At 41.9% G+C, this 27,875-nt stretch overlaps 1 protein-coding gene across 1 annotated transcript; it reads left to right on the forward strand.

Moving 5' to 3' along the window:
* The first annotated feature begins 264 nt into the window (after positions 1 to 264).
* LOC138367099 (girdin-like) lies at positions 265 to 24,935 on the forward strand. Its single transcript, XM_069328501.1, has 2 exons — positions 265 to 375; positions 23,994 to 24,935. The coding sequence occupies exons 1-2, from the start codon at positions 265 to 267 to the stop codon at positions 24,933 to 24,935; spliced, it is 1,053 nt and encodes a 350-aa protein (XP_069184602.1).
* The last annotated feature ends 2,940 nt before the right edge of the window (positions 24,936 to 27,875 follow it).

The following is a 27,875-nucleotide window of genomic DNA, read 5'->3' on the forward strand; positions in this document are numbered from 1 at the left end:
TTGGCTTATTAGGCAAATCGGGCCTTGCATAGTAGGCTGAAAAGTGCGTTCTGGCTATTAGGTACGACATATATATATATATATATATATATATATATATATATATATATATATATATATATATATATATATATATATATATATATATATATATGTATGTGTGTGTGTGTGTGTGTGTGTGTGTGTAGCGAGGCTCCTCTTGATGATGTCGTTGATATCTTCATGTCTTGCAATTTTACCCTGTGATTTACAACATACCAGACCATGGCGACCATATTGGTCGGCCATCGCAGTTCCGCAGATGCACCTATGCTTGGTGAGGATGGGGGTGGCAAGGCAAAGGACAACTCCAATGCAGAGAGCGTCATGACTGAGGCGAGTTCCCAGGGCAGCATAGGGCACAGCAAATAAAAAATCCCCGGCGTGGGGTGCTGTTACCGCTAGGAGGCGGGCTTTGTTTTCAGCATCAGCGTTGTCATTCTTATCATTCTTATCCTCATGTACAGCAGCCAACGAATTGGTAGGGCAGATCCTACCAGAGCGGATGAGAGAGACAGCGGGAACTCATGATCAAACGTTCATCGAAGCAGCCAGACAATGGGACACTATTGCACACCCTCAACCTCGACACAAGTCCCAAAAGACCACAAGCAGGCCCACTGGGATAGCCCCATAATGGAAAAGACTGTCACAGCAATGATTGACAACGCTGATGCTGAAAACAAACTGATAAACTGGATACAGCTGTATCAGCTGTATCCAGCTGATACAGCAATATCAGTTAGTTGTTCACTGCTTGAGAGCACAAGGATATTCTGTCTTCAATGGCTGGATCAAGCCCAGACATCAACTCAGGTAGAGGGTGCTGAGGTGAAGTGTGCAGGTGTGCAGTCGGCGAGTCACCAATCAGGAGCAGGCAGGCTGGGAAGGGTAGTTGGCTGGTTGATGACGAGCCAGCGTGGATGGAGTGGAGTAGGGGGTGAGTCTTGGATACGTTTTGCCTCCTAGTCAAAACGTTTTGTGCTACTGGTAGACGTATCTTGAAGGTAGCATCTTATTCTTGAATAAAATACCTAACTTCATGTAGAGAAGAGCAGGCTCAATCTCTCTTGAAAGAGATTATCATCACAATATATATATATATATATATATATATATATATATATATATATATATATATATATATATATATATATATATATATATATATATATATATATATATATATATATATATATATATATATATATATATATATGCGAACAAGCCTGAATGGTCCCCAGGACATATGCAACTGAAAACTCACACCCCAGAAGTGACTCGAACCCATACTCCCAGAAGCAACGCAACTGGTATGTACAAGACGCCTTAATCCACTTGACCATCACGACCGGACAAAATGAGGTGATAGCCGAGGCTATATGAACCACCCCACCGCCGGCACTCGGATATGCTATGCTATGCCCAAGATAACTATCCGAGTGCCGGCGGTGGGGTGGTTCATATAGCCTCGGATATCACCTCATTTTGTCCGGTCGTGATGGTCAAGTGGATTAAGGTGTCTTGTACATACCAGTTGCGTTGCTTCTGGGAGTATGGGTTCGAGTCACTTCTGGGGTGTGAGTTTTCATATATATATATATATATATATATATATATATACATATATATATATATATATATATATATATATATATATATATATATATATATATATATATATATATATATATATATATATATATGCGAACAAGCCTGAATGGTCCCCAGGACAATATGCAACTGAAAACTCACACCCCAGAAGTGACTCGAACCCATACTCCCAGGAGCAACGCAACTGGTATGTACAAGACGCCTTAATCCACTTGACCATCACGACCGGACATAATGAGGTGATAGCCGAGGCTATTTGAACAACCCCACCGCCGGCACTCGGATAGTAATCTTGGGCATAGCATTTTACCAAATCACCTCATTCTTTGGGGCACACGTGAGGAACACAAATGCGAACAAGCCTGAATGGTCCCCAGGACAATATGCAACTGAAAACTCACACCCCAGAAGTGTTCCTTGTGTTTGTGTTCCTCACGTGTGCCCCAAAGAATGAGGTGATTTGGTAAAATGCTATGCCCAAGATTACTATCCGAGTGCCAGCGGTGGGGTGGTTCAAATAGCTTCGGCTATCACCTCATTATGTCCAGTCGTGATAGTCAAGTGGATTAAGGCGTCTTGTACATACCAGTTGCATTGCTCCTGGGAGTATGGGTTCGAGTCACTTCTGGGGTGTGAGTTTTCAGTTGCATATTGTCCTAGGGACCATTTAGGCTTGTTCGCATTTGTGTTCCTCACGTGTGCCCCAAAGAATGAGGTGATTTGGTAAAATGCTATGCCCAAGATTACTATCCGAGTGCCGGCGGTGGGGTGGTTCAAATAGCCTCGGCTATCACCTCATTATGTCCGGTCGTGATGGTCAAGTGGATTAAGGCGTCTTGTACATACCAGATGCGTTGCTCCTGGGAGTATGGGTTCGAGTCACTTCTGGGGTGTGAGTTTTCAGTTGCATATTGTCCTGGGGACCATTCAGGCTTGTTCGCATTTGTGTTCCTCACGTGTGCCCCAAAGAATGAGGTGATTTGGTAAAATGCTATGCCCAAGATTACTATCCGAGTGCTGGCGGTGGGGTGGTTCAAATAGCCTCGGCTATCACCTCATTATGTCTGGTCGTGATGGTCAAGTGGATTAAGGCGCCTTGTACATACCAGTTGCGTTGCTCCTGGGAGTATGGGTTCGAGTCACTTCTGGGGTGTGAGTTTTCAGTTGCATATTGTCCTGGGGACCATTCAGGCTTGTCCGCATTTGTGTTCCTCACGTGTGCCCCAAAGAATGAGGTGATTTGGTAAAATGCTATGCCCAAGATTACTATCCGAGTGCCGGCGGTGGGGTGGTTCAAATAGCCTCGGCTATCACCTCATTATGTCCGGTCGTGATGGTCAAGTGGATTAAGGCGTCGTGTACATACCAGTTGCGTTGCTCCTGGGAGTATGGGATCGAGTCACTTCTGGGGTGTGAGTTTTCAGTTGCATATTGTCCTGGGGACCATTCAGGCTTGTTCGCATTTGTGTTCCTCACGTGTGCCCCAAAGAATGAGGTGATTTGGTAAAATGCTATGCCCAAGATTACTATACGAGTGCCGGCGGTGGGGTGGTTCAAATAGCCTCGGCTATCACCTCATTATGTCCGGTCGTGATGGTCAAGTGGATTAAGGCGTCTTGTACATACCAGTTGCGTTGCTCCTGGAAGTATGGGTTCGAGTCACTTCTGGGGTGTGAGTTTTCAGTTGCATATTGTCCTGGGGACCATTCAGGCTTGTTCGCATTTGTGTTCCTCACGTGTACCCCAAAGAATGAGGTGATTTGGTAAAATGCTATGCCCAAGATTATTATCCGAGTGCCGGCGGTGGGGTGGTTCAAATAACTTCGGCTATCACCTCATTATGTCCGGTCGTGATGGTCAAGTGGATTAAGGCATCTTGTACATTCCAGTTGCGTTGCTCCTGGGAGTATTTGTTCGAGTCACTTCTGGGGTGTGAGTTTTCAGTTGCATATTGTCCTGGGGACCATTCAGGCTTGTTCGCATTTGTGTTCCTCACGTGTGCCCCAAAGAATGAGGTGATTTGGTAAAATGCTATGCCCAAGATTACTATCCGAGTGCCGGCGGTGGGGTGGTTCAAATAGCCTCGGCTATCACCTCATTATGTCCGGTCGTGATGGTCAAGTGGATTAAGGCGTCGTGTACATACCAGTTGCGTTGCTCCTGGGAGTATGGGTTCGAGTCACTTCTGGGGTGTGAGTTTTCAGTTATATATATATATATATATATATATATATATATATATATATATATATATATATATATATATATTAGTATATTTTGGTAGCAGTCTTTCCTGTAGACATATTTTATTAAATATGACCGAAAAAGTAAGATTAATAATTCTAACACGAATTTTCTCAATCTTTCGTACATTATGCTTCACTGTTGGAGGTAAATCAAAAATCACTTCTCCAAAATTCATTTTTATTTCTAGTCTGACGCGACACGGGCGCGTTTCGTAAAACTTATTACATTTTCAAAGACTTCACAAATACACAACTGATTAGAACTTGCGTTTCCCTGATTTTATATCTACATTTGAGTGAGGTGGGAAGGGTGATGTGGCATTACATTTGAGTAAGGTGGGAAGGATGATGTGGCATTAGAGGATATTAATAGGGTATTAAAAGTATCAACACAAGACAGAACACGAAACAATGGATATTGAATAGAAGTGTTTGTAGAAAGCCTATTGGTCCATATTTCTTGATGCTTCTATATTGGAGCGGAGTCTTGAGGTGGGTAGAATATAGTTGTGCAATAATTGGCTGTTGATTGCTGGTGTTGACTTCTTGATGTGTAGTGCCTCGCAAACGTCGAGCCGCCTGCTATCGCTGTATCTATCGATGATTTCTGTGTTATTTACTAGGATTTCTCTGGCGATGGTTTGGTTATGGGAAGAGATTATATGTTCCTTAATGGAGCCCTGTTGTTTATGCATCGTTAAACGCCTAGAAAGAGATGTTGTTGTCTTGCCTATATACTGGGTTTTTTGGAGCTTACAGTCCCCAAGTGGGCATTTGAAGGCATAGACGACGTTAGTCTCTTTTAAAGCGTTCTGTTTCGTGTCTGGAGAGTTTCTCATGAGTAGGCTGGCCGTTTTTCTGGTTTTATAGTAAATCGTCAGTTGTATCCTCTGATTTTTGTCTGTAGGGATAACGTTTCTATTAACAATATCTTTCAGGACCCTTTCCTCTGTTTTATGAGCTGTGGAAAAGAAGTTCCTGTAAAATAGTCTAATAGGGGGTATAGGTGTTGTGTTAGTTGTCTCTTCGGAGGTTGCATGGCTTTTCACTTTCCTTCTTATGATGTCTTCGATGAAACCATTGGAGAAGCCGTTATTGACTAGAACCTGCCTTACCCTACAGAGTTCTTCGTCGACTTGCTTCCATTCTGAGCTGTGGCTGAGAGCACGGTCGACGTATGCGTTAACAACACTCCTCTTGTACCTGTCAGGGCAGTCGCTGTTGGCATTTAGGCACATTCCTATGTTTGTTTCCTTTGTGTAGACTGCAGTGTGGAAACCTCCGCCCTTTTCCATGACTGTTACATCTAGAAAAGGCAGCTTCCCATCCTTTTCCGTCTCGTAAGTGAAACGCAGCACGGAACTCTGCTCAAATGCCTCCTTCAGCTCCTGCAGATGTCTGACATCAGGTACCTGTGTAAAAATGTCGTCAACATACCTGCAGTATATGGCCGGTTTCAAGTTCATGTCGACTAAGACTTTTTGCTCGATGGTACCCATGTAGAAGTTTGCAAACAGGACACCTAGGGGAGAACCCATAGCGACCCCATCTACTTGCTTATAAATGAACATCATACTCTCTGACCAAACTAAGTTCCAAAGGGTAACGAAGGACACTACAGCCGAATTAAAAGCAAAGGTCAACAAACTGATCGAAACTGTGAACGCCAAGAAATCCGGACTCCACCTGCCAAAGATCATTGGGGAATATAAACCTGGATATGCGTATGGAAATGTCAAGACGCACAAGCCTGGAAACCCACTTCGGCCAATCATTAGCCAGATACCCACACCCACGTACAGATTGGCGAAGCGACTCAACGGCCTGCTGACTCCTTATGTTCCTTGCGCCTTCAGCCTGAAGTCTCCAAAGGAATTTGTGGACTTACTGCGGGGCGCACGGGCCACAGGGATAAGAGCCTCGTTGGACGTAGAATCGCTGTTTACCAACGTACCTGTGGACGAGACAATCGGAATGATAGCCGACAGAGTGTATCGTGATCCAGCCTGTACTCCTCTTGACATGCCAGAAAGTATTCTGAGGAAACTACTCCAAGCTTGTACTAAAGAGGCACCCTTCTTGAGCCCGGATGGGCACATGTATAAGCAAGTAGATGGGGTCGCTATGGGTTCTCCCCTAGGTGTCCTGTTTGCAAACTTCTACATGGGTACCATCGAGCAAAAAGTCTTAGTCGACATGAACTTGAAACCGGCCATATACTGCAGGTATGTTGACGACATTTTTACACAGGTACCTGATGTCAGACATCTGCAGGAGCTGAAGGAGGCATTTGAGCAGAGTTCCGTGCTGCGTTTCACTTACGAGACGGAAAAGGATGGGAAGCTGCCTTTTCTAGATGTAACAGTCATGGAAAAGGGCGGAGGTTTCCACACTGCAGTCTACACAAAGGAAACAAACATAGGAATGTGCCTAAATGCCAACAGCGACTGCCCTGACAGGTACAAGAAGAGTGTTGTTAACGCATACGTCGACCGTGCTCTCAGCCACAGCTCAGAATGGAAGCAAGTCGACGAAGAACTCTGTAGGGTAAGGCAGGTTCTAGTCAATAACGGCTTCTCCAATGGTTTCATCGAAGACATCATAAGAAGGAAAGTGAAAAGCCATGCAACCTCCGAAGAGACAACTAACACAACACCTATACCCCCTATTAGACTATTTTACAGGAACTTCTTTTCCACAGCTCATAAAACAGAGGAAAGGGTCCTGAAAGATATTGTTAATAGAAACGTTATCCCTACAGACAAAAATCAGAGGATACAACTGACGATTTACTATAAAACCAGAAAAACGGCCAGCCTACTCATGAGAAACTCTCCAGACACGAAACAGAACGCTTTAAAAGAGACTAACGTCGTCTATGCCTTCAAATGCCCACTTGGGGACTGTAAGCTCCAAAAAACCCAGTATATAGGCAAGACAACAACATCTCTTTCTAGGCGTTTAACGATGCATAAACAACAGGGCTCCATTAAGGAACATATAATCTCTTCCCATAACCAAACCATCGCCAGAGAAATCCTAGTAAATAACACAGAAATCATCGATAGATACAGCGATAGCAGGCGGCTCGACGTTTGCGAGGCACTACACATCAAGAAGTCAACACCAGCAATCAACAGCCAATTATTGCACAACTATATTCTACCCACCTCAAGACTCCGCTCCAATATAGAAGCATCAAGAAATATGGACCAATAGGCTTTCTACAAACACTTCTATTCAATATCCATTGTTTCGTGTTCTGTCTTGTGTTGATACTTTTAATACCCTATTAATATCCTCTAATGCCACATCATCCTTCCCACCTTACTCAAATGTAATGCCACATCACCCTTCCCACCTCACTCAAATGTAGATATAAAATCAGGGAAACGCAAGTTCTAATCAGTTGTGTATTTGTGAAGTCTTTGAAAATGTAATAAGTTTTACGAAACGCGCCCGTGTCGCGTCAGACTAGAAATAAAAATGAATTTTGGAGAAGTGATTTTTGATTTACCTCCAACAGTGAAGCATAATGTACGAAAGATTGAGAAAATTCGTGTTAGAATTATTAATCTTACTTTTTCGGTCATATTTAATAAAATATATATATATATATATATATATATATATATATATATATATATATATATATATATATGCAAACAACCCTGAATGGTCCCCAGGACTATATACAACTGAACCTATATATACAACTGAGCCTATACAACTGAGACTATATACAACTCACACTTCTGGGGTGTGAGTTTTCAGTTATATATATATATATATATATATATATATATATATATATATATATATATATATATATATATATATATATGTATATTTATATATATGAATGCGAAGAAGCCTGAATGGTCCCCAGGACTATATGCAACTAAAAACTCACACCCCAGAAGTGACTTGAATCCATACTGCCAGGAGCACACTGCAACCGGTGTATACAGGACACCTTATCCACTCGATCATCAGAACCGGACAAAAGCTGATGGTAGCCGAGGCTATCTCCCCATCAGCCCGCCGGCATTTGTGTTCCTCAAATGTTCGCATTTGTGTTCCTCACGTATACAACTGTCTCTCCTCACCATGTGTACATCTGTCTCTCCTCACCATGTGTACATCTGTCTCTCCTCACCATGTGTACATCTGTCTCCTCACCATGTGTACATCTGTCTCACCTCACCATGTATACATCTGTCTCCTCACCATGTGTACATCTGTCTCTCCTCACCATGTGTACATCTGTCTCTCCTCACCATGTGTACATCTGTCTCTCCTCACCATGTGTACATCTGTCTCCTCACCATGTGTACATCTGTCTCTCCTCACCATGTATACATCTGTCTCCTCACCATGTGTACATCTGTCTCTCCATGTGTACATCTGTCTCACCTCACCATGTATGCATCTGTCTCCTCACCATGTGTACATCTGTCTCTCCTCACCATGTATACATCTGTCTCCTCACCATGTGTACATCTGTCTCCTCACCATGTGTACATCTGTCTCACCTCACCATGTATACATCTGTCTCCTCACCATGTGTACATCTGTCTCTCCTCACCATGTGTACATCTGTCTCTCCTCACCATGTGTACATCTGTCTCCTCACCATGTGTACATCTGTCTCTCCTCACCATGTGTACATCTGTCTCCTCACCATGTGCACATCGGTCTCTCCTCATCATGTGTACATCTGTCTCTCCTCACCATGTGTACATGTGTCTCCTCACCACGTGTGTGTACATCTGTCTCTCCTCACCACATGTTCACCTCACCACGTGTACACCTCACCACGTGTTCACCTGACCACGTGCTCACCTCACACGTGTACACCTCACCACGTGTAAACCTCACAAGTGTACACCTCACCACGTGTTCACCTCACCACGTGTTCACCTCACCACGTGCTCACCTCACACGTGCACACCTCACCACGTGTTCATCTCACCACGTGTACACCTCACCACGTGTACACCTCACCACGTGCTCACCACACACGTGTTCACCTCACCACGTGTACACCTCACCACGTGTTCACCTCACCACGTGTACACCTCACCACGTGTACATCTCACCACGTGTACATCTCCCCACGTGTTCACCTCACCACGTGTACACCTCACCCCGTGTTCACCTCACTACGTGCACACCTCACCACGTGTTCATCTCACCACGTGTACACCTCACCACGTGTACACCTCACCACGTGCTCACCACACACGTGTTCACCTCACCACGTGTACACCTCACCACGTGTTCACCTCACCACGTGTACACCTCACCACGTGTACATCTCACCACGTGTACATCTCACCACGTGTTCACCTCACCACGTGTACACCTCACCACGTGTACACCTCACCACGTGTACACCTCACCACGTGTTCACCTCACCACGTGTACACCTCACCACGTGTACACCTCACCACGTGCTCACCACACACGTGTTCACCTCACCACGTGTACACAACTTGACCTGTGCCTGACTTATATGTTTTAAGTTACTGTTAAACATCACCCTTGCTCTAATCTGAGTTATAAACAAGCTGTATGCAAGCTCAGCTTTTCATGAAAATGCAATAATTGCTTTTCCATAACATTTGTTGGTGCTGAACAGATTTTAATACCAAATTCGTACACCAAAAAAATAAGTTTTTTGAGATGCAAATTATATTTTTATTAGTTTGAATCTGTTATGTCAAATTACTTGAGCCACTGCTCGTTCAGTTATCTTTATAACAAATTAGATAACACAGTTACATAGTTATTATTCTCTGTTGATAGTCTTTCAGGTAATTTCTTCTGTTTTGACTCTAACAAAGATACGATAATGATGACCAAAGTACACATCACAAAATGAACAAAACGACGACATTAAATCGTCTTCTCTTCATTTTCTGATGTGTGGTTTGGTCATCATATCTTCAGCCAAGTTACGATGACCCATCGTCTGTATGCACATAAGATCATCAGTCATTGTGGGAACCGACCTGTGAGATTTATATTTTTTTTTTTTTTTTTTTTTTTTTTTTTTTTTTTTTTTTTTTTTTTTTTTTTTTTTTTTTTTGAGATATATACAAGAGTTGTTACAATCTTGTACAGCCACTAGTACGCGTAGCGTTTCGGGCAAGTCCTTAATCCTACGGTCCCTGGAATACGATCCCCTGCCGCGAAGAATCGTTTTTTCATCCAAGTACACATTTTACTGTTGCGTTAAACAGAGGCTACAGTTAAGGAATTGCGCCCAGTAAATCCTCCCCGGCCAGGATACGAACCCATGACATAGCGCTCGCGGAACGCCAGGCGAGTGTCTTACCACTACACCACGGAGACTGGTAGATTTAATTTATATGAATTTATATTTACGTTAATTTATATACTTCGATAGCAATTTGTATAATGATAATTGGACTGTATTTCTGCAATAATCTCATAATCTCACAAATCGATCCTCTACACATTAGGGGGGTTTATTAAATTAATATATATGCAGCCAATCAAGCTACAGAATTAACTACATACATTGAAGAGGTTCCTTATCTTATAGTACAGCAGGCTAGTCCACCAGGTATAACTAGGGTGTAGACACCAAATTATCCTCTTTGAGGTAGCTTCCATCACCCAGTAACTGGTGCACAAAATCTTGCATCCTCGTCTTGACCTGTCAAAAGTGCGCTAGCTGTGAAGCCAGATACCTATATATGACAAGCTATATCAGAGAAAACTGTACATGGAACATTGAAGACCTGGCTTAATTACCTTTAGTTTGAGGCTTCCACGTGCTCTAACCGGGTCACCCTATATAATGACATTAATGGCCACTAATGATAGATAATGGGTTTCGGAAAGAACACTTAACTTGATTTGTAGACAGCGTGTTGATAATGGTACACTTCTGGTTTCCATAACACTACGTCCAAGTAAATTAACAGGAGCCGAATTTGCTCCCGTGTGAGCCTCTGGTCTAGTCTCAACAATGGCTGCATCTAACACTCTATACTATTGACGCCTGGCCGACATTGTCCAGATATGATAGGAGCCAAATTTGCTCCACACGTCTCGGAGGTGACACAACAATGGCTGCCCTCCTTCCTCACTCTGACGCCTGGCTTACATTGTCCACATGTCAGAAAGTGATAGAAGGGTCACATTTACTCTACTTTAATATTGATAATTAAGTTAATTTATATGAGATGTTTTTATGATGGTAAAGTCCAAAGACTAATGTATTTAAGAACAATTCCCAGCAGAATAGCTGGTGAATTATAATAGTATGTGGTGATGATATCCCGTTTTCTATAGACGGTAATTCCACTACAAGTTACGTTTTCTATGGTTAACTTGTTTATACAACACAGCTCTTATCTATCTGTATGATATTATTATTAAATGGTGTCGGATTTTCCGACATAATTCCTCAGGGGGCTGCTCACGGGTCGAAGTCCTCTTTAGAACAGACGAACACCGATACTCCTCCTTCGAATTATTAGATTAATTTGATGTTAGTAGTTAGTAATCACACATTTGTGCGTCTGTTCGTACAGGACGGATGTCCCGTACTAGAGTTGCAGGGGTTAGAAGTCTAATGCGATTTCATTTCCCTGTCAACTCTTGAAAGGCTAATATTCAAGCCTTATTACATATTATTTAACCCAGAAGACTGGATGTGATCAAGTACTACAGTCAAGTATGATTCAGGGACTGCAGTGAGATCAGTGACATTAGATATAACTTGAAGTTTCTTCAGGTAACTGGTCACTGATATATAAACACTGAGGCCCATGGAATACATCTTGATTAAATAATAAATGTATCAAATCAGTCATCAAATTTATTGGGGTTTAATTTAGTTAATTGATTCAGAAGATTGAATAGCTCATCATTAAAGTAAAGTATGGTTCTGAGACTGCAGTGGGTTCAGTGACAATGGTCGCAGTGACTTGTAGCTGTTTTAGGCTACTGTTCACTGATTTGCCACTGAGGCCTCATGAACTCATCTCCAGCTTCAAATGATGATACTAACATCAACCTCTGTTGGTATAGTCAGCTGTAATCTCCTTAGTATAATGCTACTGGAGAAATATAATCAGCTGACAAATTTAGATTTCTATTGGTATTGTTTATCTGCAGGCATAGGTCTCCTCAGGCTTGATACTGGGCCTGAGAGTAATTTACCTCCTGCAGAGTTTAACATGGTTATACCCTGATATTTAGTAGGGCTACCGATGAATCGATGACAATAGTCTGTCCCTACAAGGAGACCGAAGTCGGTGAGGTGATCAGACTTAATATTATCTGCCAATTTTATTCCTCTATTTCTCAGGAATTTGGCTGTTGCTCTCAGACCTTGAACTTGTAGGTCTACTGGTATTTTGTCCACCACAATGGCTTGTACTCGACAGACGTACCTGCCTAAGCGTACTGATGGTTGTACCACCTGGTAGACTTGAGGTCCTGCATCTGTTACAAACCCTGAGATGTTGAATGACGTCTGGGCTACAGGCCTTAATTGTAGTTCATCTGCCAGCTTTTTAGTGATATATGTTCTCTGGGATCCTTGGTCAAACAACCCACGGGTATGGACCTTGGCCCTCTTATTCAGGATGGTAATTTGGGCAGTAGGCAAAGTCGTATTACCTTTAGACTTTGCCGATTGGACACTGTTTGTTTGTTGCACCTTGCAGTACTGTACTGTGGTGGGAATGCTATCTTCCACCTTGGGGTTTGGAGACGTTGTTTTGGTGTCTCTGCACAATGCTGCATGGTGCTGACCTTTGTTACACCTATTACAGGTGTGTAATTGGGTATCACAGTCCTTGATGTTATGTTTCCTGAGGCACCTCGTGCAATGTTGCAAATCTTTGAGTCGCTCAACACGGGCGTCACTATCAGGAAAATTAGAGCAGTGGTACATTGAATGTTTCTCATTGCAGAACAAACATGTTCCATAGCTTCCAGTACTCTTTGGTGTCACGTTCTTGGGTGACACAGTAACTATAGGCTTGGAGGGTCCCACTGCATATACGCCCACACTGCCACTGTTCCACTTTGGTGTTGAATTATATTGTCTAGATTGATTTGGAGTACCTTTGGTACTCTGTGGTTTACTATTATTGGTTTCTGAGGGTTTACTTGGTGGTTTTAATTTGTCATGTGTTCGTAATTGGTGAACTACTGACTTTAAACCTTCAGATATTTCATTCATGGATAAGATACTTTTATTGTAATGAGCACTCATTTGTCTCAATATGTCCCTAGGTATTTTCTCCTGGACAATTATTTTCAAGACCCACTCAGCCCCGTTTGTATCTGCTGTCAGGCTGAGGGCATTGATCAATGATTCTACCTCCAGCTTGAAGACTTGGAGTGAATCAGCTGAAGCCTCCGGTGGGGGTAAATGCAACAGCTCATGAACTAAATGTGATGTTCTTACTTCTGGATCAGCATAATTATCTTTGAGGAGTTTTACTGCCAGATCATAGCCGTCATTAGTTAATCTCAGATGGGATACTACTGTTTTAGCCTCACCTGATAATTGGCCTTGCAAATAAGAGAATTTACTACTCTTTGGTAAAGATTGTTTTGAGTCTACAAGGTCAACGAATTTGTTCCAAAATTCGTCCCAATCTTCCTCATCTTTTCCTGAGAAAGTGGGTAAATTAATTGGAGGGAGTCGAGCTTCTGCTTGACTCGTATTAGATGCAACTGTTGTTGTTGTTGCTGTTGCCTTGTTCTGGGCAATTAATTTGACATAAGGCTGTAACGTGGCCTGAGTGTGATCTTCATAATTCGCAAGATCAACCATAATGTCGTCTATTTCTGTTTCTGATAAATTGGTATTGGCAAGTTCAGCCACATATGTTGCTATTTGACATTTGATTTGCTCAAATTTACCTGCAGCTGCTTGATAATAGCTTTCCAGGTCAGCATAATCAACTGTTGATTGTTGTGACAAATCTTCACATTTCTTGATCTGTCTTGTTAAGTGGCCTTTAAGACCTGCAAGGGTTCTTTTCATTCTCCCTGCATTATCCATACTGGCTCGTTGGTGAAGCCTTGTGGGACTTGTACTTGGGCTGCTCATAATACTGAACAAACACTAATGGTAGCCTAGGGTAAATTCTGCACTCACTAGGCAATAATCCTACCTCTACTAGAGGTTAGCACTTAAAATTAATACACATTATATATATACAATCATCCACACTAATGATTTGAGTGATAAACCAGTGTCACTGGAAGTACCTTTAGGTTAGCTCTTCTATATCACCCTAGGATGGAATAGACACTAATTAATCACTCAAAGGTGTAATGATCATAAGTAAATTATTATATATACAACTCAACTCGAGTTGATAAAAATTACACCCAAAATAGAGTCTGCACCATTCATTAATGGTGTTAAGTTGTTTAATATAGTACAACTGACTATGGTAATAATGGGACTAGGATGAACGATAATAGTTCAACTAGTCATATCCTACCCTGTTGTGGGTTGGCAATTAGTAAATATTATATTGAGAACACTAGTGCAGTATATATTAAATGATTCTCTATTTTGGAGAAATAATATACACAATTATTGATAATAGCCTCTTAATTAGCCTCTATGAAACTTCTAATATTATCTAGAAGTATTAAATATTATTAGTGACCTCGCGAAATAAACTCCACAAAATTCGCAGATAATCTCTCGCGAAATGTAACACCACGAAATCCGTGAACAATCTCGCGAAGACACAGTCACTAATTTGGCTGGCTTCTATATTAGCGCTGTCATTTCACGAAATAACACGCCACCAAATATCTGTGGGTGTGCATGAAACCGCTGACGAAGCTGAACTCAGTTGAGGGGGGGCTCCTGAGCTCCCACGAGGCTTCGCCGCTGTCTTTGACTGGCTGGCCTTGTTTAAATAACACTGCACTAGTATATTTAATGAATCCACTGGTTAACTGGTTCATCCGGTACTAAGATGACCAAATGTGGGTTCAAAGGACCAAATATTCCGGTTCCGAAGGTCCAAATAATGTGGGAACCGACCTGTGAGATTTATATTTATTTAATTTATATGAATTTATATTTACGTTAATTTATATACTTCGATAGCAATTTGTATAATGATAATTGGACTGTATTTCTGCAATAATCTCATAATCTCACAAATCGATCCTCTACACATTAGGGGGGTTTATTAAATTAATATATATGCAGCCAATCAAGCTACAGAATTAACTACATACATTGAAGAGGTTCCTTATCTTATAGTACAGCAGGCTAGTCCACCAGGTATAACTAGGGTGTAGACACCAAATTATCCTCTTTGAGGTAGCTTCCATCACCCAGTAACTGGTGCACAAAATCTTGCATCCTCGTCTTGACCTGTCAAAAGTGCGCTAGCTGTGAAGCCAGATACCTATATATGACAAGCTATATCAGAGAAAACTGTACATGGAACATTGAAGACCTGGCTTAATTACCTTTAGTTTGAGGCTTCCACGTGCTCTAACCGGGTCACCCTATATAATGACATTAATGGCCACTAATGATAGATAATGGGTTTCGGAAAGAACACTTAACTTGATTTGTAGACAGCGTGTTGATAATGGTACACTTCTGGTTTCCATAACACTACGTCCAAGTAAATTAACAGGAGCCGAATTTGCTCCCGTGTGAGCCTCTGGTCTAGTCTCAACAATGGCTGCATCTAACACTCCATACTATTGACGCCTGGCCGACATTGTCCAGATATGATAGGAGCCAAATTTGCTCCACACGTCTCGGAGGTGACACAACAATGGCTGCCCTCCTTCCTCACTCTGACGCCTGGCTTACATTGTCCACATGTCAGAAAGTGATAGAAGGGTCACATTTACTCTACTTTAATATTGATAATTAAGTTAATTTATATGAGATGTTTTTATGATGGTAAAGTCCAAAGACTAATGTATTTAAGAACAATTCCCAGCAGAATAGCTGGTGAATTATAATAGTATGTGGTGATGATATCCCGTTTTCTATAGACAGTAATTCCACTACAAGTTACGTTTTCTATGGTTAACTTGTTTATACAACACAGCTCTTATCTATCTGTATGATATTATTATTAAATGGTGTCGGATTTTCCGACATAATTCCTCAGGGGGCTGCTCACGGGTCGAAGTCCTCTTTAGAACAGACGAACACCGATACTCCTCCTTCGAATTATTAGATTAATTTGATGTTAGTAGTTAGTAATCACACATTTGTGCGTCTGTTCGTACAGGACGGATGTCCCGTACTAGAGTTGCAGGGGTTAGAAGTCTAATGCGATTTCATTTCCCTGTCAACTCTTGAAAGGCTAATATTCAAGCCTTATTACATATTATTTAACCCAGAAGACTGGATGTGATCAAGTACTACAGTCAAGTATGATTCAGGGACTGCAGTGAGATCAGTGACATTAGATATAACTTGAAGTTTCTTCAGGTAACTGGTCACTGATATATAAACACTGAGGCCCATGGAATACATCTTGATTAAATAATAAATGTATCAAATCAGTCATCAAATTTATTGGGGTTTAATTTAGTTAATTGATTCAGAAGATTGAATAGCTCATCATTAAAGTAAAGTATGGTTCTGAGACTGCAGTGGGTTCAGTGACAATGGTCGCAGTGACTTGTAGCTGTTTTAGGCTACTGTTCACTGATTTGCCACTGAGGCCTCATGAACTCATCTCCAGCTTCAAATGATGATACTAACATCAACCTCTGTTGGTATAGTCAGCTGTAATCTCCTTAGTATAATGCTACTGGAGAAATATAATCAGCTGACAAATTTAGATTTCTATTGGTATTGTTTATCTGCAGGCATAGGTCTCCTCAGGCTTGATACTGGGCCTGAGAGTAATTTACCTCCTGCAGAGTTTAACATGGTTATACCCTGATATTTAGTAGGGCTACCGATGAATCGATGACAATAGTCTGTCCCTACAAGGAGACCGAAGTCGGTGAGGTGATCAGACTTAATATTATCTGCCAATTTTATTCCTCTATTTCTCAGGAATTTGGCTGTTGCTCTCAGACCTTGAACTTGTAGGTCTACTGGTATTTTGTCCACCACAATGGCTTGTACTCGACAGACGTACCTGCCTAAGCGTACTGATGGTTGTACCACCTGGTAGACTTGAGGTCCTGCATCTGTTACAAACCCTGAGATGTTGAATGACGTCTGGGCTACAGGCCTTAATTGTAGTTCATCTGCCAGCTTTTTAGTGATATATGTTCTCTGGGATCCTTGGTCAAACAACCCACGGGTATGGACCTTGGCCCTCTTATTCAGGATGGTAATTTGGGCAGTAGGCAAAGTCGTATTACCTTTAGACTTTGCCGATTGGACACTGTTTGTTTGTTGCACCTTGCAGTACTGTACTGTGGTGGGAATGCTATCTTCCACCTTGGGGTTTGGAGACGTTGTTTTGGTGTCTCTGCACAATGCTGCATGGTGCTGACCTTTGTTACACCTATTACAGGTGTGTAATTGGGTATCACAGTCCTTGATGTTATGTTTCCTGAGGCACCTCGTGCAATGTTGCAAATCTTTGAGTCGCTCAACACGGGCGTCACTATCAGGAAAATTAGAGCAGTGGTACATTGAATGTTTCTCATTGCAGAACAAACATGTTCCATAGCTTCCAGTACCCTTTGGTGTCACGTTCTTGGGTGACACAGTAACTATAGGCTTGGAGGGTCCCACTGCATATACGCCCACACTGCCACTGTTCCACTTTGGTGTTGAATTATATTGTCTAGATTGATTTGGAGTACCTTTGGTACTCTGTGGTTTACTATTATTGGTTTCTGAGGGTTTACTTGGTGGTTTTAATTTGTCATGTGTTCGTAATTGGTGAACTACTGACTTTAAACCTTCAGATATTTCATTCATGGATAAGATACTTTTATTGTAATGAGCACTCATTTGTCTCAATATGTCCCTAGGTATTTTCTCCTGGACAATTATTTTCAAGACCCACTCAGCCCCGTTTGTATCTGCTGTCAGGCTGAGGGCATTGATCAATGATTCTACCTCCAGCTTGAAGACTTGGAGTGAATCAGCTGAAGCCTCCGGTGGGGGTAAATGCAACAGCTCATGAACTAAATGTGATGTTCTTACTTCTGGATCAGCATAATTATCTTTGAGGAGTTTTACTGCCAGATCATAGCCGTCATTAGTTAATCTCAGATGGGATACTACTGTTTTAGCCTCACCTGATAATTGGCCTTGCAAATAAGAGAATTTACTACTCTTTGGTAAAGATTGTTTTGAGTCTACAAGGTCAACGAATTTGTTCCAAAATTCGTCCCAATCTTCCTCATCTTTTCCTGAGAAAGTGGGTAAATTAATTGGAGGGAGTCGAGCTTCTGCTTGACTCGTATTAGATGCAACTGTTGTTGTTGTTGCTGTTGCCTTGTTCTGGGCAATTAATTTGACATAAGGCTGTAACGTGGCCTGAGTGTGATCTTCATAATTCGCAAGATCAACCATAATGTCGTCTATTTCTGTTTCTGATAAATTGGTATTGGCAAGTTCAGCCACATATGTTGCTATTTGACATTTGATTTGCTCAAATTTACCTGCAGCTGCTTGATAATAGCTTTCCAGGTCAGCATAATCAACTGTTGATTGTTGTGACAAATCTTCACATTTCTTGATCTGTCTTGTTAAGTGGCCTTTAAGACCTGCAAGGGTTCTTTTCATTCTCCCTGCATTATCCATACTGGCTCGTTGGTGAAGCCTTGTGGGACTTGTACTTGGGCTGCTCATAATACTGAACAAACACTAATGGTAGCCTAGGGTAAATTCTGCACTCACTAGGCAATAATCCTACCTCTACTAGAGGTTAGCACTTAAAATTAATACACATTATATATATACAATCATCCACACTAATGATTTGAGTGATAAACCAGTGTCACTGGAAGTACCTTTAGGTTAGCTCTTCTATATCACCCTAGGATGGAATAGACACTAATTAATCACTCAAAGGTGTAATGATCATAAGTAAATTATTATATATACAACTCAACTCGAGTTGATAAAAATTACACCCAAAATAGAGTCTGCACCATTCATTAATGGTGTTAAGTTGTTTAATATAGTACAACTGACTATGGTAATAATGGGACTAGGATGAACGATAATAGTTCAACTAGTCATATCCTACCCTGTTGTGGGTTGGCAATTAGTAAATATTATATTGAGAACACTAGTGCAGTATATATTAAATGATTCTCTATTTTGGAGAAATAATATACACAATTATTGATAATAGCCTCTTAATTAGCCTCTATGAAACTTCTAATATTATCTAGAAGTATTAAATATTATTAGTGACCTCGCGAAATAAACTCCACAAAATTCGTAGATAATCTCTCGCGAAATGTAACACCACGAAATCCGTGAACAATCTCGCGAAGACACAGTCACTAATTTGGCTGGCTTCTATATTAGCGCTGTCATTTCACGAAATAACACGCCACCAAATATCTGTGGGTGTGCATGAAACCGCTGACGAAGCTGAACTCAGTTGAGGGGGGGCTCCTGAGCTCCCACGAGGCTTCGCCGCTGTCTTTGACTGGCTGGCCTTGTTTAAATAACACTGCACTAGTATATTTAATGAATCCACTGGTTAACTGGTTCATCAGGTACTAAGATGACCAAATGTGGGTTCAAAGGACCAAATATTCCGGTTCCGAAGGTCCAAATAATGTGGGAACCGACCTGTGAGATTTATATTTATTTAATTTATATGAATTTATATTTACGTTAATTTATATACTTCGATAGCAATTTGTATAATGATAATTGGACTGTATTTCTGCAATAATATCATAATCTCACAAATCGATCCTCTACACATTAGGGGGGTTTATTAAATTAATATATATGCAGCCAATCAAGCTACAGAATTAACTACATACATTGAAGAGGTTCCTTATCTTATAGTACAGCAGGCTAGTCCACCAGGTATAACTAGGGTGTAGACACCAAATTATCCTCTTTGAGGTAGCTTCCATCACCCAGTAACTGGTGCACAAAATCTTGCATCCTCGTCTTGACCTGTCAAAAGTGCGCTAGCTGTGAAGCCAGATACCTATATATGACAAGCTATATCAGAGAAAACTGTACATGGAACATTGAAGACCTGGCTTAATTACCTTTAGTTTGAGGCTTCCACGTGCTCTAACCGGGTCACCCTATATAATGACATTAATGGCCACTAATGATAGATAATGGGTTTCGGAAAGAACACTTAACTTGATTTGTAGACAGCGTGTTGATAATGGTACACTTCTGGTTTCCATAACACTACGTCCAAGTAAATTAACAGGAGCCGAATTTGCTCCCGTGTGAGCCTCTGGTCTAGTCTCAACAATGGCTGCATCTAACACTCCATACTATTGACGCCTGGCCGACATTGTCCAGATATGATAGGAGCCAAATTTGCTCCACACGTCTCGGAGGTGACACAACAATGGCTGCCCTCCTTCCTCACTCTGACGCCTGGCTTACATTGTCCACATGTCAGAAAGTGATAGAAGGGTCACATTTACTCTACTTTAATATTGATAATTAAGTTAATTTATATGAGATGTTTTTATGATGGTAAAGTCCAAAGACTAATGTATTTAAGAACAATTCCCAGCAGAATAGCTGGTGAATTATAATAGTATGTGGTGATGATATCCCGTTTTCTATAGACGGTAATTCCACTACAAGTTACGTTTTCTATGGTTAACTTGTTTATACAACACAGCTCTTATCTGTCTGTATGATATTATTATTAAATGGTGTCGGATTTTCCGACAGTCATCAACCCAACAAAATGGTTGTGTCTAGATCACCCCATGACGGCCACAACACTCATATTAACACACATATAGATACAAGGAACTGTTAACAATGGAAATTGCAGGAACCTTGTTGACTGGGCATGGCAACAACTGCTTATATGGAACCGTGGTATGTTGCCATGAGTTGCATGTTGCCACGTGTGCCATGTTGCCATGTTGCCACGTGTGCCATGTTGCCATGTGTGCCATGTTGCCACGTGTGGCATGTTGCCACGCAGTCCCCTTTATGAATCTACCGACTTAATGACAAACACGTAATTTCTAATGACATCTACATAAATAAAAATGGAAATGTTCGTTTGTTCAGAATCGCTAATCTCCGAAAGTTCTTCACCGATTGCTTTGAAATTTTCACACAACGTTGCATTCGCATCCGAGCGAGTTTTTATATACATACTATATAGATGTCACGTCTGTTACGGGAAAAAACATTTTTTTTTGAAAAACTGTGTTTCATGTGTGGGAAATCTTCGAAGCCTCTCTAACGATTGCTGTGAAATTTGGACACAACGTTTCATTCGAATATGCGCGTGTTTTTATATACCTACTAAATACATGCCTCACTTGTGACAGGTAAAAACATGCTTATTTGAAAAACAGCGCTATCTGTTGGACGTAACAGCAACATTCACTATACTAAATGTTATGATTCCATTTCAATGTTTCCGATTGGAATGACAAATTGAATTTTCATAGATTTCGATTTACTTTCATTTTGACATTGTGTTGGAATTGAGCTGTATTGTTTGCCATTTCATGAGTTTACTATATTTTTTTTTATTTTTTCATTGTCTTTCATTTAGGGTTTTTGACTGTTTTTCTTATATTTCAATGATTGTAACATTAGATCATTTGATATTTCCAATTTTCTGATGGAAACATCAAATCATTTGGGAATGCATCAGATGAGGGGATGGGAATAGGGGATGGGGGAGGGACGAGGGTACAGGGGAATGGAGAATGGTGGGGAGGACAAGGGGATGAGGGAGTGGGAGATTATTGTTTCCTGTGTATTGACACAGGAAACAATATTTCCTGTGTATTACACCACACACTCAAATATGGTGTGTGTCGTGTCAATTCACAGGAAATATTGTGTGTGTGGTGTAAATACACAGGAAATATTGTGTGTGTGGTGTAAATACACAGGAAATATTGTGTGTGAGGTGTCAATACACAGGAAATATTGTGTGTGTGATGTCAATACACAGGAAATATTGTGTGGGTGTGGTGTCAATACACAGGAAATATTGTGTGTGAGGTGTCAATACAAAGGAATTATTGTGTGTGTAGTATCAATACACAGGAAATATTGCGTGTGTGGTGTCAATACACTGGAAATATTGTGTGTGTAGTGTCAATACAAAGGAAATATTTTGTTTGAGGTGCCAATATACAGGAATTATTGTGTATGAGGTGTCAATACACAGGAAATATTGTGTGTGGGTTTTCAATACACTGGGAATATTGTGTGTGTAGTGTCAATACACAGGAAATATTGTGTGTGATGTGTAAATGCACAGGAAATATTGTGTGTGAGGTGTCAATACACAGGTGCCAACTCGGCCCACTTGTCAATAGGTCTTCACCGAGGACCACTAGACCTCTAGGTTTATCCTGTGGACTACCATGGAACGATCACCCTCCTCTGGCTTCACACCGTCTTTCCGGTCCCACAAGTCGAGGCGAACGCCACAATCGCCTTCTCTTCTTGCTCACAGCACTCATCTCAGTCGCAGTTCACTGCAGAATCTTTTCTTAAAGCACAAGAAGTGTTCTTTCTTCTAAGTGGTGGCGAACTGCACGAGTCCTACTTAACCCCACTCCGGCAAATGACCTCGCAATCCCTTTGCACACGACACGGCCCTCTCTTGCTCATTCCTAATTGGCTAGCGATGATATCATCGAGCTCCTTCCCTCTTGTGGAATCCTGCATGCTGACCCCATCTTCTCCTGCTCCAACAAAGTTGTTCAGTGACACTTTAATGCCTCCACAATGCCTCTTATCTGTCATTCATCGGTGGCTTAATCAGCAAGCTATGATCAAACTCCTTATATTGACATTCTAAAGGATCGAGTGAGGAATAAGCCGTGTTGAGGTGAGCTTAAATTATCAAGCTATATATGGGGCTCACAACACTACGCATAATTATCTTTCAGCTTGACGTCAGCTTCACAGCTCTTCTGTGTTGAGAAGAATGAGATCAGTGTGTTAGCTGTGTGTACCACTTAGTATGTCTTCCACCCTTGAATCTTAGCTTAATTTATCTTTATTAGAGGATCCTCCTCTAATAAATGAATGATTTCACGCAAAAGAGGATCGCTGACTCCTGCAGCGGTCCTCTTTATGTACTGACCCTGCTGCTCTGTGAGTCAGCGGGTCATGGGACTTGCTGTAAAATGCCTCGTATTTGTTTGATCATTGCACGTTTCAACTCTAATAAAAACACGCCTCTGTATGTTTTGTGTTTCCCGCGGTCAGTGTGGAGCCGAGAGTTTTGCCACCAGCGGTGTTATGAAACAGATAAAACACTGCATATCCAAGTCAACATTGTAATTAATCTCTGTGCCTAAACGCTAAATAATGAAATATTATTTAACTCATAAATTCTAATAGATTCTTGTTTATCTAGCGTTGGGCAATCGCTTGCCCCAGAATACCAGCGACTCGGACACATGAGAGCTTGTCTCTTGATTTTATTTAAACAATTCGAACTCTCCAGCTAACATACCTTCAGTAAATATTTTAGTCTACATCAACAGCAACTAAGTCATCTTTTTGTTCCATTTCACTGATGGTGTAGTCGCTTTGAGACGGTAAGCACTGGTGTTGCAAGGTTTACCTGCCAGTTTTCCTGTCTGTATAGTAGACGAGGGGTCGTCGGTGTTCAGCAAGTAGACGAGGGGTCGTCGGTGTTCAGCAAGTAGACGAGGGGACGTCGGAGTTCAGCAAGTAGACGAGGGGTCGTCGGTGTTCAGCAAGTAGACAAGGGGTCGTCGCTGTTGAGCAAGTAGACGAGGGGTCGTCGCTGTTGAGCAAGTAGACGAGGGGGTCGTCGGTGTTCAGCAAGAGTAAACAGTAAACACACTTCAACTGGCATCATCACTGTAACGGTGAGCGCTCCTCTCACTCTTAACAAACTGTGGAGTTTTCTGCCACACTTACATCTCCAGACGTGTCTCTTCTGGTCTACTGATCCGTCTGTGGTGTATGTGAAGCTGTCTGTGGAGTATGTGAAGCTGTCTGTGGTGTATGTGAAGCTGTCTGTGGTGTATGTGAAGCTGTCTGTGGAGTATGTGAAGCTGTCTGTGGAGTATGTGAAGTTGTCTGTGGTGTATGTGAAGCTGTCTGTGGAGTATGTGAAGCTGTCTGTGGAGTATGTGAAGTTGCCTGTGGTGTATGTGAAGTTGTCTGTGGAGTATGTGAAGCTGTCTGTGGAGTATGTGAAGCTGTCTGTGGAGTATGTGAAGTTGTCTGTGCTGTACATGAAGCTGTCTGTGGTGTACATGAAGCAGTCTGTGGTGTACATGAAGCTGTCTGTGGTGCATGTGAAGCTGTCTGTGGTGTATATGAAGCTGTGTGTGGATAATGTGAACCTGTCTTTGGAGTATGTGAAGCTGTCTGAGGTGCATATGAAGCTGTCTGTTATGCACTTGAAGCTATCTGTGGAGTATATGAAGCTGTGTGTGGAGAATGTGAACCTGTCTGTGGAGAATATGAAGCTGTCTGTGGAGTATGTGAAGCTATCTGTGGAGAATATGAATCTGTGTGGGGAGAATGGGAAGTTGTCTGTGGGGAATATGAAGCTGTGTGTGGAAAATGTGAAGCTGTCTGTGGATTATGGGAAGCTGTCTGTGGAGTATGTGAACCTGTCTGTGGAGTACGGGAAGCTGTCTGTGGAGTATGTGAAGCTGTCTGTGAAGTATATGAAGCTGTCTGTGGTGTATGTGAAGCTGTCTGTGGAGTATGTGAAGCTGTCTGTGAAGTATATGAAGCTGTCTGTGGAGCATGTGATGCTTTCTGTGGAGTATGTGAACATGTCTGCGAAGAATATGAAGCTGTGTGTGGAGAATGAGAAGCCGTCTGTGGAGTATGTGAAGCTGTTAAATAAGTGAAGGTGTCTGTGGAGTTGGTGAAGGTGTCTGTGGAGTATATGAAGCTGTGTGTGAAGTATGTGAAGCTGTCTGTGAAGTATGCGAACCTGTCTGTGATGAATATGAAGCTGTCTGTGGAGTTTGCGAACCTGTCTGAGGAGAATATGAAGCTGTCTGTGGAGTATGTGAAGCTGTTTGCGGAGTATGTAAGGCTGTCTATGGAGTATGTGTAGCTGTCTGTTGAGTTGGTGAAGGTGTCTGTGGAGTATGCAAACCTGTCTGTGGAGCATATGAAGATGTCTTTGAAGTATGTGAACATTTCTGTGGAGTATGTGAAGCTGTCTGTGGAGTGTGTGAAGCTGTCTGTGGAGTATGTGAAGCTGTCTGTGGAGTGTGTGAAGCTGTCTGTGGAGTGTGTGAAGCTGTCTGTGGAGTATATGAAGCTGTCTGTGGAGTATAAGAAGCCGTCTGGAGTATGTGAAGCTGTTTGTGAAGTATGTGAAGCTGTCTATGGAATATATGAAGCTGTTTGTGGAGTATGTGAAGCTGTCTGGGGATTATGTGAAGATGTTTGTGGAGTATAAGAAGCTGTATGGAGTATGTGAAGCTGTCTGTGGAGTATGTGAAGCTGTCTGTGGATTATGTGAAGATGTTTGTGGAGTATAAGAAGCTGTCTGGAGTATGTGAAGCTGTTTGTGAAGTATGTGGTATATGACCCAACATATACGAGTTGTGACTAGATACACTGTGACTTAACTATTTTGATTAAATGTATATGACTCCATTTACCTGTACTTCTTGTATAAACATATACACCTGCAAGTGTATATGTCTCTAGTGCTTATAGTTAATAAACTACTTACCTAATTGTACTTACCTAGTTGTGCTTGCAGGGGTTGAGCTCTGGCTCTTTGGTCCCGCCTCTCAACGGTCAATCAACTTATGTACAGGTTCCTGAGCCAACTGGGCTCTATCATATCTACACATGAAGCTGCGTATGGAGTCAGTCTCCACCATATCACTTCCTAATGCATTCCATTTGTCTACTACTCTGACACTGAAAAACTTCTTTCAAAAGTCTCTATGGCACATTTGGGTACTCAATTTCCACATGTGTCCCCTAGTGCGTGTGTCCCATGTGGTAAATAGCCTGTTATTATCTACCCTATCAATTCCTTTGAGAATCTTAGATGTGGTGATCATGTCCCCGCTAACTCTTCTGTCTCCCAGTGACGTGAGGTTTAATTCCTGTAGTGTCTCTCCTTGTAGCTCATACCCCTCAGTTAGGGTACTAGTCTGGTGTCAAACCTTTGAACCTTTTCCAGTTTAGTCTTATGCTTGACTAGATGTGGACTTCATGCTGGAGCCGCATACTCCAGGATTGGTCTGACATATGTGGTATACAAAGTTCTGAAAGATTCCTTATACAGAAGTTTCTGAAGGTGGTTCTTATGTTAGCCAACCTGGCATATGCCGCTGATATGTCCGCTGTCTTCTTAAGCTCTTGAAATGAGCTTCAGGAGACAGATCTGGCGTGATATCAACCCCCAGGTCTTTCTCTCTCTCCGACTCTTGAAGTATTTTATTTCCCAAATGATACCTTGTATCTGGCCTCCTGCTCCCTACACTTATCTTCATTACATTGCATTTGCTTGGGTTAAACTCTAACAACCATTCGTTCGACCATTTTTAAAGCTTGTCCAGGTCTTCTTGAATCCTCAAGCTGTCTTCCTCAGTCTTAATCCTTCTCATAATTTTGGCGTCGTCAGCAAACATTGAGAGGAATGTGTCTATATGTGTGTGTGAGTGTGTACTCACCTATTTGTGCTTGCGGGAGTTGGGCTTTGGTTCTTTGGTCTCGCCTCTCAACAGATCAATCAACTGGTGTACAGGTTCCTGAGCCTACTGCGCTCTATCATATCTACATTTGAAACTGTGTATGGAGTCAGCCTCCACCACATCACTGCCTAAAGCATTCCATCCGTTAACTACTCTGATACTGAAAAAGTTCCTTCTAACGTCTCTGTGGCGCATGTGGGTACTCAGTTTCCACCTGTGTCCCCTTGTTCCCGTCCCACCAGTGTTGAATAATTTATCATTGTTTACCCGGTCGATTCCCATGAGGATTTTGAAAGTTGTGATCATGTCTCCCCTTACTCTACTGTCTTTCAGTGTCGTAAGGTTCATTTCCCGCAACCTTTCCTCGTAACTCATGCCTCTTAGTTCTGGGACTAGTCTAGTGGCATACCTTTGGACTTTTTCCTGCTTCGTCTTGTGCTTGACAAAGTACGGGCTCCATGCTGGGGCCGCATACTCCAGGATTGGTCTTACATATGTGGTGTACAAGATTCTGAATGATTCCTTACACAGGTTCCTGAACGCTGTTCTGATGTTAGCCAGCCTCGCATATGCCGCAGACGTAATTCTTTTTATGTGGGTTTCAGGAGACAGGTTTGGTGTGATATCAACTCCTAGATCTTTCTCTCTGTCCGTTTCATTAAGTACTTCATCTCCTATTCTGTATTCTGTGTCTGGCCTCCTGTTTCCACAGCCTAGTTTCATTACTTTGCATTTACTCGGGTTGAACTTCAACAGCCATTTGTTGGACCATTCACTCAGTCTGTCTAGGTCATCTTGTAGCCTCCTACTACCATCCTCAGTTTCAATCCGCCTCATAATTTTTCCATCATCGGCAAACATTGAGAGAAACGATTCTGTACTCTTTTGGAGATCATTTACATATATCAGAAACAGTATAGGTCCAAGGACTGACCCCTGCGGGACTCCACTCGTAACATCTCTCCAATCTGAGACCTCACCCCTCCCACTGACTCGTTGCCTCCTGTTGCTTATTACTCCTTTATCCAATGGAGTACCATCCCTTTCATTCCAGCCTGCATCTCCAGCTTTTTCACTAGCCTCTTGTGTGGTACTGTATCAAAGGCTTTCTGACAATCCAAA

The sequence above is a fragment of the Procambarus clarkii genome, chromosome 21 (genome assembly GCF_040958095.1).
Source record: "Procambarus clarkii isolate CNS0578487 chromosome 21, FALCON_Pclarkii_2.0, whole genome shotgun sequence".
Classification (NCBI taxonomy): Eukaryota; Metazoa; Arthropoda; class Malacostraca; order Decapoda; family Cambaridae; genus Procambarus; species Procambarus clarkii.